Here is a 12,393-nt window from a genome sequence, read left to right as displayed (position 1 = left end):
TTGAAGTAAATGAATTTCATTTAAATTTAAAGCTGTAGTGTTTGATAAATCAAACAATATATCCGTTATTTTCTAACGAGTTAAGGCATAAAGAACAATACAAATGTAGATAACAAGAGCCGAAGGGACCAAAACTACCAGAGGACCAATGGCAGCAAAAGTGTAGATACTCCCACAACCCAAAGTCCCCAGCTTAATCTGAACCAGAGCCACCAAAGCCATCATCAAAAACCCACATCCCAAAACCGAACCGAAACTCGAAACCAACATCCCAACCCTCAATGCCATCAAGTTCACATCCACAAGACTGGCACCAACCCCATGCGCTGCCAAGTCATTGCTGTCTTTGCTTATCTTTATGGCTTGTTTGATGGCTAATGCAATTAAGCTGGAGAAGAGGAAAGAACTGAAGGAGTAGACGTGGCATGAAATGAGGTTCTCAGCGATGTTGGAACCAGCAGCGCAGGAGGCGGGGGAGCTGGGGTCTATGAGGGTGGGGATGGGGTACCATGCAAGGCCAAGGAATATAGCGAAGGTGAAGAGTGAGTTGACGTTGACTATCCCGTCTAGTGCCATTACATGGATGGTGGTGATACTGATCTTGTGGCCTAGCCGGACCGACGGAGATGGGGCGGAGGAAGGTGGAGGAGAAAACATATATTTCGGCCAAAACATTGCGTTGGTTTTGGAATTAATGGTTGCTTCCAGAGATTGAAATAAGAATTGAAGAAAAAGTGAATGAAACTTTTGGGATTTGTTTTTCTGTTGGCGTGGATTTCCCGCCACGGAAAGGTATTTGCAGTTATCTGGAAAATAAATAAACATAATATAAATTTTTTATAAACAAAATCCCCAAAGAGAAGCTTCTTCTTCACCAGAAATCCATAACCCGCTAGTTTAAAGTTTGCACTGGCATTTAAGAGCTGATTAGCTGTAAGATTAAAATTAGTGAAAAAATATGTGATTGGGTAGAAATGCAATGATAGTGATGAGATGAAAATGACCATTACCTAAAAATATATTTATTTAATAATAATTAAATTTATAATATATTTAATTTTATATAAATTTATTTAAATATTTTGATTAGTTAACTAATTAAAAATTTTAAAATTTATTTAAGAAAATAAATATAATTAAAATAATTAAAAGTTAAATGTAATATATATATATATACATATGAAGAAAAAGCTCCATTATCATCGTCCAATGCTGGGATGAAAAGGAGTTGGAGTTCTGAAGCTCTGCCATTGCATAACAATGGCGTAAAGAGGCATGGGAATTCTACTCGGTGTATGTTTTCTAACAACCCCATTCTTTCTCCCTCAGCACTTTCTTTCTCTCCCCATTATCGGTTGCGCTTCAAATAACGGCATGTTTACTATTATAATAAATAAGGAACTATTAAGTATTAACCAGTATTACTAGAATATTGAAAGAAAGAAATAAAGCTTGCTTCCAAAGTGGAAATAGCGTGAGAAAGAATGGTTAAAAAAATTAATTTCAATCTCCACTGGAGGTTTAGTTGCTAACTGGGCACTTCTTCCTCCAGTTGAAAATAGAGGGATCAGGATCAGTGGGAGAAAAAGCTCAATGGATGCTGCTACAACTGATCCTGCAATTTTTTTTTTCTTTTTAGGAGAGGTGAAGTTTCTCAGAACTTTTGCAATTGGTCCTGGTTGTCCCACTGGCATGAATTAAAGGTGGAAGAAGAGGGACATGGCCAGTATGCAAGATGTTTGCATCAATGATGTTGACCAAAGGCTTGAATTCATATTGATCCGAGGCACCAAGGTTTGTGTATAAACATCCATGCTGGTTTCAGAATACTATGAAAGAATGCAATACTCTCAATCAAGTTGAAACAAAGAGAAAGTAAAACATGATCTGAAAAGTGTTTTCAAGGATTTATAGGAAAAAAAACAAATCCAAATTTGCCTACAATATAGTGCCAAATTCTACTGCGCTTTAAAATCAAATAAACATTTGGTTCATTCAGAACAATGAATAGTTTAACAAACCAAATACAAATACGAATACAAAAAGGGTACACCTAAGAGCAAATTTCACAATATCTTATAATTGTTGATCGTGGCACTTGTGTAACCATTCGTGCAGTGTCAATATTCATAAGTCATTTCTAAAACTCGGTATACATCTTGGAGTTGGTTTTAGTCTTTGAGCAAAACCATTTTGTGTGTTTGCATTGAAGCTAAAAGAATACATATCAAGTCGGCTGATGTCTCAATTAAAAGCTGATAGCAATCGCAGTAACACTCTAACTATATTTTTCAAAAAATTAATAATAACCTAACTAGCTACATTGTTAAATGGCCACCTGCTACTGCTACTTGGAACCTAATATTATCGATCCCTCAAACCAATGCCATAATGTCTCCCTTGGCAACCAGTTTTGCAGTGCTCTGCAGATTTGCATGTTGCATGACTCTTTCCATATAAACCAGAGCACAAATAGCTGAATCCATAAGATCTGCAGCTGTAAGCTGCATAGTGAAAACTTATAATTGGTCTCAGATAACTGGTCCATTATAAACCATAATTTAACTGCATTTAGGTTTTGAATGCCATTTTGATAGCTCCTGCTTTATTGCAACTGAAAAGAGACAAATTACAATGTTTCTCATTCCCAAACCAAGATTATTTCTAAAAATCCCAAGCGGTTACAATGCTTTCTTGCCACAGAGAAAATGATACTATATATTGTTCACGTTTTACAAGTACCACCAGAAGCACAACCTAATTCTTATGAGAAGTAGTTCATTCAAGTAAGTTAAAAAGTAAAACAGGGAAGGTAACCAGAAAGCTCTAGTGGCCATGCACTTAAAAATCAGATGGGCAATAGCCTTTAGTTCAATTAGAAATCAAATCATGACATTCAACATTGATAGCTAAAAAGTACCTCAAGATACATGCTTGTCAAGAAATGCTTTGGCCAGGTTACTGAAGCTTGCATTTACAGTTTGAGCTGCAGCATACCTCTCGATGACATCAATTACTTCAGGCTTCAGAATCTCCTCCCTGTTAGACTTGTTACAAAGATAATAAAGGGCTCCCAGAGCATAATTCACCTGATAATCAATTGTTTCTCAGATGTGTAAGCATTTACAGAACCAAACAAGCAGATTTAATTGAATTCCAGAGTAACTTCACATCAGGTAAATTAATGTAGTTTACTAGTATGAGAATGCCTCAGGGAGTTCCCTTAAACAATTTTGTCTTAAACCACACCAACTCACTTCAAGGAAAAACTAGATTTTCCCCACTCACTGTATTTCTGACTGGACTTGATAAACACTTAATGACAAGAGGGATTCCACCGCACTGAGTGATAATAGCAGCATTAGCTGGATCTGCAAGGGAAAAGAAAGTACTCATGATGAAACAGTCATCATATTTCATAAAGAAAGAAAACCATATGTTTAGAACTAAAAGCCAGACTTACCCACACAAGAATTGCAGATGCCTCCAATTCCAAATTCCATAAGCTTCTCGTTTGGTTCTGTTATGCAATCTAGGAAGAGTTCCAAAACATTGAGCTGCTAAGAATGTAAGATGTTAATGCAGCAGAACAAGTACATGAAAGACACTGATCAAATTTGAGAAGAAATTATTTGACATAAAACTGGAGTTTGGACCTGGCGCAAGAAAGAATAATTATATGGATCATAAGCAAAGTTTGCCAAGTTTGCAGCAATCTTTTCTTTTGTTTCTGTGGCAACAAGGAACCATTCAGTTAAGGAAATATGAATGGGATCTGAGAATAATACAAAAATCGAAATGCGCTAAGTCTAACGAGTCAGGAATTATTGACATTGTATGTACTTAGATTATAAACAAACCACTAGTATTAAACAAGCATAAAAACCAGAACTATCTGATGTTGTTTTCACTCATTCTAGAAAAGCAATTAAATCCCCGAGTATGAAACTTTAGTTGAAAAAAAAATAGTGTATTAGCTCTTACAACCGTCGAATTAATCTACAGAAAGATTATTGGCAAAGGGTCTCTAAGATAAGCAATGAATTATCCTGAAAATGAAGCATACCTTCATCAGACGTGTTCTGAAACTGATTCACCAATTCCTAAAGCGAAATGGATAACCAAGAATTAATGAATTGTTTTCCTCTATGCTCTTTAACATGAGACTTTATGCCCAGAAACCCAAATATTAAAATTGAAGACCAAAAAAAATACCTGAAGATATTGTTGCCTTGAAGTTCCATATTGTCCAGTTCTTTCTTGCTGCCTTTGATCATTGGTAAACATGTTTCCTGTTTATATAAATCTCACGCAGGAAAAAGAAAAGCTTAGATAGAAAAGTTTCGTAGTTTGCACTTCTGTTTTGTAACCAACTTTGACAAGAAAACTTACAAAATTGATTTGGAGAGGGTAAGGTTCCAACTCCCAAGTGGTTTACCAACTGGCTCCAAAAATGGGTTTTTGGAAGCTTTTTTTACTATAGCTTTGCTGGGTTTTGCTTGCCGTGAGATTCCACAGAATTACAAGAAAAATGGAAGGGAATGAGAAAAAAGAAAAATTAGGAACAATTTTTTTCGACTCGGGGTTTCTTTGAGATAAAAAACAACACCAATGATGAGATTAAAATAGAAAATAGTGTTATATTCAATAAAAGGATAAATATCAAAACTATATATTAAATTTAATTTAGTGTGTAATTTTATGTATAAACTTTGATTTTGTGTAATATTATACATGAAATTTTGATTTTATTTAATTCTCACAAATTATTAATACAATTATTGATATAGCATTGTTTTATCTTTATATGTTTCATATAAATATAATTATGTTTATCAATATAAAAACAAATTGATATATTTATTTCTTTAAATGCATACAATTGAATCAAAATCAAAGTTTCATGTATGTAATTGCACCAAATTAAAGTTCATATATCATATTGCACATTGAATCAAAATTCATATATAATTTTGAGACTTATCCGATAATAAAACATAAATTAAAATTTATCTTTTATAAAACAATAGTTAAAAATATTAAAATCATATCTATTAAAATTTATCCAATTATTGTATAAAAATTATAACAATATTTACTTTTTATACTTTTTTAACAATATTTTCTATAATTATTAAACTTATATATACTAGTTTTCTTATCCACACGATATTGCACAATTGAATAACTATATTCTTAAATTGTTATGGTATAAAACATAAATGAACTAAAATTTTACATCATATATCGTATGCTCGAAATATAAAATTTATGATCATATTTTAATATTAGAAATGGCTTCAATATTTAATATCTTATCAAAATTCACATACAATTAATTAATATTTTTATGAAACAATATATAAAATATTTAATAACTAACAATATAAAATTTGGTTTAAAAAGTAATGTAAAGTTGTAATAAAAATATAAAAATATATAAAGTTGTATCATAATTGTATAACACAATTACATAAATAATTGAAATAAAAAAATAATTAATCATTTGCTAGTGTTGGGAGATCGATGACGAAGGTAAGACGAAGGACGGATAAACCACCAGATCCTAATGATTTAGTGGTGAATGAGATAGGAGTGAAAGTGGACTCTGTTGAGGTTCGACCCGTATCATGGAGGATAAACTCTTGGGGAATACCTCTGAAGGGACTCATTCACAGAAAGAGAATGATTTTGAACTCGATGAGGGAGGCGCTAAGAAGGAGATCATTGATGGCATTCCATTCATAACTTTCTCTGATCGAGTATACAACTTCATTGCGAAATGCATGGCTAGAACAATGATTGTTAAGCTTCTGGGGAGACAGATATCATATCTCAATATGGTGAACATATTGCAATCAATTTGGAGAACAAATCAGCCCCTGCAAATAATTGATTTGGAAAACGATCATTTCTCCGTCAAATTCCAAAATGAAGAGGAGTATCTAACTGTGTTGTCCGGCAAACCGTGGGCTATTTACGGGCATTATCTTACTATACGACCGTGGACACTTGACCTGACATCAAATGTAATAGTTATTTTAGTATACTTTCGCACTTAAGGAGCTTGTTTTCAAGTAATTTTATATTTATTTATTGCATTTTCGGTATTTAGTAGTTAGGTAGTAAAAGTTAATAAAATAAGTGTTTCTAACACATTTGTGAGTGTTAGTGACCTATTAGGCCGACGCGGGCCTTAGGTAGTTTTAATCTGTTAATTTGAGTGTGTGCAGGATGCTGAATTTAGGGCCCAATGGATGTAGGGATTTGGGACAAGTGATGCACAAACTTCTCGAGCCGCAAAAGCATGATAATGACTTTCAAGAATGCATGTTATGTCGTGCCATGGCTTGTGTATGGCGCAATATAGGACCGACGTGGAGCCCAAGTATTTCAAGGTTATTTTTCATCCACACAATCAACTTTATACGAAGACCTAGGACATGCTAAAGACCTAATTCGGGTTGGTACCACTTTTATAAATTAGACCTTAGGGGTTTGATGTAACGAAGTAGTCTTAGACGCATCCAAAAACCCTCGTAGTTTAAGAGTAAGATTTAGATTTAGTTTTCTCTTATTTTTCTAAAACGTTTTGTTCTTTCCTTTTGGAATCGATTTCTATCCAAGATTTCTTTTATGCAATTGAAGTATTTCAGTTTATTTTCCTTTACAAACGACAAGATTCATTATCCCAATCGAGAGATTCACTATTCCATTCTTAATCGATACAAATCAAGATTATTCTAAATCTCTTTTCTCTTTCGGTTTATTCATGTTATTTACATGTTTACATCAATTGAGTTTGAGATTATGAATGTCATGAGTAGCTAATTCCTTTAGGGGAGATTAACGAGTGGATAGGGAATTGATTAACGGAGGATTAAGGGCTTGTCAATCGAATTAGTTGGTATAAATTACACGTACTTAAACCCTAGGCTTGACAACCCTAGAAAGTAATCAAAGGTTAATCAAGGTCGAGAGATAAGTTTGCCGAGTAAATCGTAATTTATCCTAGTTGAGAAAGTGAGGTCGGAAGATAAACGAGTTTCAATAATTAATTAATCAATTAGAGGTCGAGAGGTAATAATTGGTTAGTTAATAGCTAATTCTACCTAAAACCTGAATTTGAAGTTAATTACAACCCCTTAAATGAGTTAATCTTCTTAATTAGTTTATTTGTTTGTTTATTTCATTTTTTATTTATTATAGTTATTTAATTTCTGATATTCATCCCTTTTATAATTTATCGTAATATAGAATTTAATTATTACTATTTAGACTTATTATTGCAAAGAGATTTTTAATAGATTTAATTTACCCTCCATTGGGTATAATCCTCAAAATATTTCTTTGTATTCCATGTAACACAATACCATATTACAGTTTGACCTGTATACTTGCAACACTGCTTCTTTAATTTCATATATATTTGGTGTAGTATTTTTTAGTCAAATGTTCGCACATTTGGCGGCAATCAACACTAGCGTTCTCGACAGATCAACTTCATCCTAAAAACTTGATGGTTTGGATCCGATCACCTAGGTTGCCGAAAGGCATGTACACTAAGAGCTTGTTGAATTTTATTGGAAGCACAATTGGTCCCATTGCTAAAATAAACCGTAATAGAGACAATAATTCTAGAGGGCAATTCACGAGACTTGTGGTTCACATCTAATTGGGTAAACCATCGGTATCAAGAATAATGATCGACAAGAAGATGTAGCAGGTGAAGTACGAATCGTGCCGTTAGTGTGTTTTGACTGTAGGAGGTTCAGCCACACCCGTGAAAGTTGTCCAGACAATTTTGAGAAAGAAAAAACAAATGAAGTGGCGGATTGTCGTACTGGCAAAGAACCATCAACTCAAGAATGGATGGAGTAAGAAAATTATGGGCCATGGATGTTGGTCAAACGTAGAATGAGATAGAATACTAAACTGGCGGCAAATTCAAAAGAGGGCAGTGAGAATCAACTGACTAGAAGATCGAGATCCAAGGTGCTTAGCAAAAATTCGAGGTTATGATTGGGAAGAATTTAAATGGTGTAATTGAGAGAGAGGAAATTAAGGATTTTGGAGAGCAAAATAGGATAAAGAAAAATTGGCAAGGGTGGAAAAGTCAACTGCTACATGTTTCAAGGCATTGGGCAGTAAAAAAGGGGTTACTAAAAGTAAAGGTAAAGGGATTGGCGTGGCAAATGGGTTGCATGGTTTTTCCAAAGTTTTGAAGCCCAATAATAGCCATGGCTCATCATTTGGGTTGATAGGCAATCATTTTGATGATGGCTCAAGGATGGACCCATAGATCTTGGACAAAGGGTTGGAGCCGATCCAGTTTAAAGGTTTGTTAGCCTTGTGGCAAAAAGAGGAGACTCATCTGGAAAAGGGATTTTAGAAATTTCAACCGACAATAGTGCAAAAGGAAATATGGGGGAGGTTTTTGGGCAGCGACCGATGATCGTGACTAGTAAAACCAGTGAGAACACGGGACAAAAACCAATGGGAATGATGGAAGAAGAACACCTATCCCTTTTGATGGTCGTGGTGATTGAAGATATTGTTCAGAATCTAAGCCATGAGGTTGCGAGAGATGCAGCGAGAATAGGAAAAGACAAGGAGACGTTTGGATCGAACGATGAGACATTGGCGGACACAGAGACGACGTGATTAGGGGGAGAGACCCTTTTGGTTTCTAGCTAGCTGGCTAGTTTATTCTAAATTTCATCATATTGTCACTAAATCATGGAGAGTTGAAGCCGACATTGGAGAAAATTTTGGAAACTTTACGCAACTGGTCCAATAATGGAATAAAGTTGTCATTGGTAATATTTTTGCACGGAAAAGAAGATTGATGAAAGGGTTAGACCATGTCTAAAGAGCATTGGAGCGTTGTAATTCGTTACTAATAAAATAGAGGGAAGTAGACATCCGATCTGTACCAAGAGGAATTGTTGTGGTTTCAAAAGTCCCATTGTGATTGGCTCACTAGTAGGGACCATAACACAAAAGTCTTTCATAGTCGCACCTTAAAAAAGTGAAGGCAGAACAGGATAAAAGCTTTGAAAATCGATAGTAATGAATGGTGCCATGATAATGAACTTCTAAAAAGGCATGTTATTGAACATTTTTCCAAACTGTATACAGTAGACAACTATTCGATCGGTGATTTTTTGGTCAAAGAGTGCTTTCCGAGTTTGGGAGATGATTTTTTGGGTGTCTTCACTTTTGAGATAGTATGGCACCGTTTAAAGCTCTTGGAATCGACGAGATTCATGCCAAGTTTTATCAAGTTAGTTGGGCCATTACCGGTGAAAGTGTTTATAAACTGGTGATAAATGTCTATTTAGGAGGGACCTTGAATTCAAGTATTAACAAATCGTTGCTGGTCCTCATCCCTAAAAACATCGGTGCAAAAATGATATGTCAGTTAGAGTGATCAATTTGTCTATTGTGTTGTACAAGATCATCAGCAAATCAATTGTGATTCAACTTCGATGGCTCATGCAAGTCTTGGTCAAACAAAATCAGTCTAGATCCATACCGTCACGCAATATTTCAAATAATATCATCATTGCTCAAGAGGCAATTTATACAATGAAGAACACTAAGAGTAAGAAGGGATAGACGGTAGTGCAGGTTGATCTAGAGAAAGTTTATGATCGGGTCCAATAGGACTTTCTGAAAGACACACTGACTGATGTTGGCTTTTCGGAATCCTTTGTGAGACTCATTATGAGTTGCATTTCCTCGTTATCCATGCAATTGCTTTGGAATGGTTCTCTAACTGAGTCGTTCATTCCAACCAGAGGTGTGCGCCAGGGAGATCCTCTATCTCCGTATCTTTTCATTTTGGGAATGGAACGATTAGGACATTTGATTGAATCAAATATAGAACAGAAGCTATGGGATCCTCTTATGCTCTCTTGTAGAGGCCTTGGGGTGTCCTATATTTTCTTCGTAGACGGTTTAGTTATCTTTTGTAGAGCGGACAATAGGGAAGTAGGATGTCTCAAACAGGTTCTTGATACTTTCTATCATTTATTTAGGCATTGGGTTAAACAGCAAAAGACGCAGGTTTTCTTCTCTAGTAATGTGACGAAAGAGGAAATGGTAAGGCCTTGTGCTAAGCTCGACTTTATTAGAGTAAGATATTTTGAGAGATATCTTGGAATGCCTTTTTTTCATGACAAAGTTGGGATTAACACTTTCCAGTTCATCATTGATAAAGTCAATAGTCAGCTTAATGGATTGGACGTTCGCAAGCTTTCTCTAGTTGGATGGCTCATCTTGGTTAAGTTTGTGTTGTTGGTGATTCCTAATTATTTTATGGCTATTGCAAAAACTTTCATTACAATATGCAAATAAATTAATAAGTTGGCTCATGGTTTCTTGTGGGGGTCATCTTCTTTAGGTTAAAAGACATCTTTTATTAGTTGGAACGATTGTTGTAAGTTTATAAAGAATGGGGGTTTGGGATATGACAGTTACATGCTTAGAATAAGCTTTTCCTTTTGAAGCTTGGTTTCAGTCTGATTGCAAATATAGATGTCTTATGGGTCAGGGTATTACGAAATCAACATAGCATCTATAGCTTAATTTTGAATGATATTCATTGTTCTAGTTGTTCTTATCTATGGCAATCTTTATCTAAGGTTTGGGATGAGGTGAAGAAGGGGCTCATTTGGGCTGTTGGTTAACTTTTGAAATGATGATTGGCTGAAGGAGATAAAGCACTTGAAGCAACACTATATCGACTATGGAATCCTAGATGAGACAATCTAAGTTTGTGATGTTATTGTATCAGATAGTGTATGGAATTTACAGTTGGAAGATAGCAACTACATGCTCTAGAGTGGGTTAAAGTCAACGTAGATGGACCGATTTCAAGAAATATCACGAAGGCAGTAATAGTCGGGGTGATTGGAAGACCAAGTGGAGGGTGGTTGGAGGGCTTCAAAATGTCAACAAGTGTGAAAAATATTTTTCAATTCGTTGGGTTTTAAACTTATACTTGGCTCAAGCCATACATGGGTTATTTTATTTGCTATAACAAGTAGTTGGGTTATAAACTTATACTTGGCTCAAGTTATAAATGGGTTATACTACAAGCACAACACCACAACCCAACTTCCTCAAATGCTGCAAAATTTTCAAAATATTATTTGCCTTGATGGCGTACCCAATAATGGAATTATTCTAGCCTTCAAGAGCCTCCTTATAAGCTTCCACATTCCCTGTAATTCAAAGCTTACTATACAAATAAAAAAATCATTTTTTTCACTTTTTTCATGACGTCTCGAACCTTGGTATCTTCACAGTAGAGAAACCCATCAAGGGATTTTGTGAAGTAGAGTTGAAAAGTGAGGTTGAGGGTCTTAACAGGGTTCTAGGAGAGCATAGCTTTGAGGGAGAGAGAGTGGCATCTGAAGAGATTTTTGGAGGGCCTGAGGGGCAAAACAAGTAGTCGAGAAAATAGGTTTTGTGTCAAAGGATAGTTTAGGGTATTGGGAAATGATGGCACATGAGTAGTCGTCGCCATTGATGGTGAAAATGCAGCAACGTGTGCGTTTGTTAATTGTTGGTGCCACAGAAAAAATTGGTTTTCACTTTTGGGTTAATTAGTGAAAATAATTAGTCTTGCTTAGGAGGATTTCAATTTTGTAAGAAGCATTTTAAGAGGAGTGTGTATTCGATCGATTCGGGTTTTATAGAACTAATATGTACAAACTGAAATAACTGAACGGATTTGAATATATTTTACAGCGGTCTAAAAAACCTCCAAAGAATAGTATAATCACGGCAACTCAAAAACCATAAAGAAGGTACTTTTTTTTAGAATGGACCTAAAAAATTAGATAATTCAGTGGTACCTATATTTTTCAAAAGTTGGGTATTTAAGTTGAGAAATAACAAGCTAATTTGGTATTGATTTTCCAAGCGATATTGATATCGCTTGAGAGAATTATCGATACCACTCTTCTAGTATTGATATCTACGTAACAGATTTGGTAAATTTTGCTAAATGGCCTTAATGTATGTTTAGTACTTATTTTATGTTTATTTAATGAATGCTTGATAAAAAAAAGTAAATGTATGACTTACAATTCACATGAATGCTATGTTAATAAAAAAAAACAGCATCCGTAATATCGTGATGATTTAAGAAGAACATGATGCGAGACAGTGGTGTAGTGTCTTAGTATTCAAGCTCGGCAATCGGGTCAGATATAGGGTGTTACAATTGAAAATTAACATTAATGCATATCTAAACATAGGTATAAGAATATGATCCTCTAACCTTTTGAATGGAAAATTTAAAAAATTTAAACAGATTTGTGTTAGATGTATACTTGTCACACCCGGTTTTTTTAAGTTCGAAAATTTGGAATAATTGGG

General features: G+C 34.8%; 2 protein-coding genes across 7 annotated transcripts; both read right to left on the bottom strand.

Annotated features, from left to right (window-relative positions):
- Positions 1-872, bottom strand: LOC105791675 (uncharacterized). Its single transcript, XM_052633076.1, has one exon. It carries the CDS (start codon positions 823-825, stop codon positions 73-75), a length of 753 nt encoding a protein of 250 aa, XP_052489036.1. The 5' UTR covers positions 826-872; the 3' UTR covers positions 1-72.
- A 1,095-nt stretch (positions 873-1,967) lies between these two features.
- Positions 1,968-4,611, bottom strand: LOC105791684 (uncharacterized). 6 transcript variants are annotated; one of them, XM_052633733.1, is made up of 8 exons: positions 4,393-4,605; positions 4,216-4,306; positions 4,067-4,103; positions 3,657-3,730; positions 3,464-3,557; positions 3,289-3,371; positions 2,921-3,089; positions 1,968-2,504 (listed from the first exon to the last, which is right to left on the bottom strand). In XM_052633733.1, exons 2-7 carry the CDS (start codon positions 4,285-4,287, stop codon positions 2,922-2,924), a joined length of 528 nt encoding a protein of 175 aa, XP_052489693.1. In that variant the 5' UTR covers positions 4,288-4,306; positions 4,393-4,605; the 3' UTR covers positions 1,968-2,504; position 2,921. The 6 variants fall into 6 exon arrangements, 5 of the variants coding, with proteins under 5 accessions (XP_052489693.1, XP_052489694.1, XP_012475343.1 ...); XM_052633734.1 differs by having other exon boundaries at positions 4,216-4,292; XM_012619889.2 differs by having other exon boundaries at positions 1,968-2,614; positions 4,216-4,608.
- Between the last annotated feature and the right edge of the window lie 7,782 nt (positions 4,612-12,393).

This window comes from Gossypium raimondii, chromosome 7, assembly GCF_025698545.1.
Source record: "Gossypium raimondii isolate GPD5lz chromosome 7, ASM2569854v1, whole genome shotgun sequence".
Lineage (NCBI taxonomy): Eukaryota > Viridiplantae > Streptophyta > Magnoliopsida > Malvales > Malvaceae > Gossypium > Gossypium raimondii.
The sequence above is the reverse complement of the archived record's forward strand: the minus strand, read 5'-3'. Positions and strand labels throughout refer to the sequence as shown.

Bases quoted from the DNA above. Each gene is read 5' to 3' on its own strand.
- LOC105791675 (XM_052633076.1), bottom strand. From the start codon at position 825: ATGTTTATTTATTTTCCAGATAACTGCAAATACCTTTCCGTGGCGGGA.
- LOC105791684 (XM_012619889.2), bottom strand. From the start codon at position 4,287: ATGTTTACCAATGATCAAAGGCAGCAAGAAAGAACTGGACAATATGGA. The intron at 4,104-4,215 runs GTATTTTTTTTG...ATTTCGCTTTAG, and splicing joins CAAGGCAACAATATCTTCAG to GAATTGGTGAATCAGTTTCA. The intron at 3,372-3,463 runs GTAAGTCTGGCT...TTTCCCTTGCAG, and splicing joins CATCTGCAATTCTTGTGTGG to ATCCAGCTAATGCTGCTATT.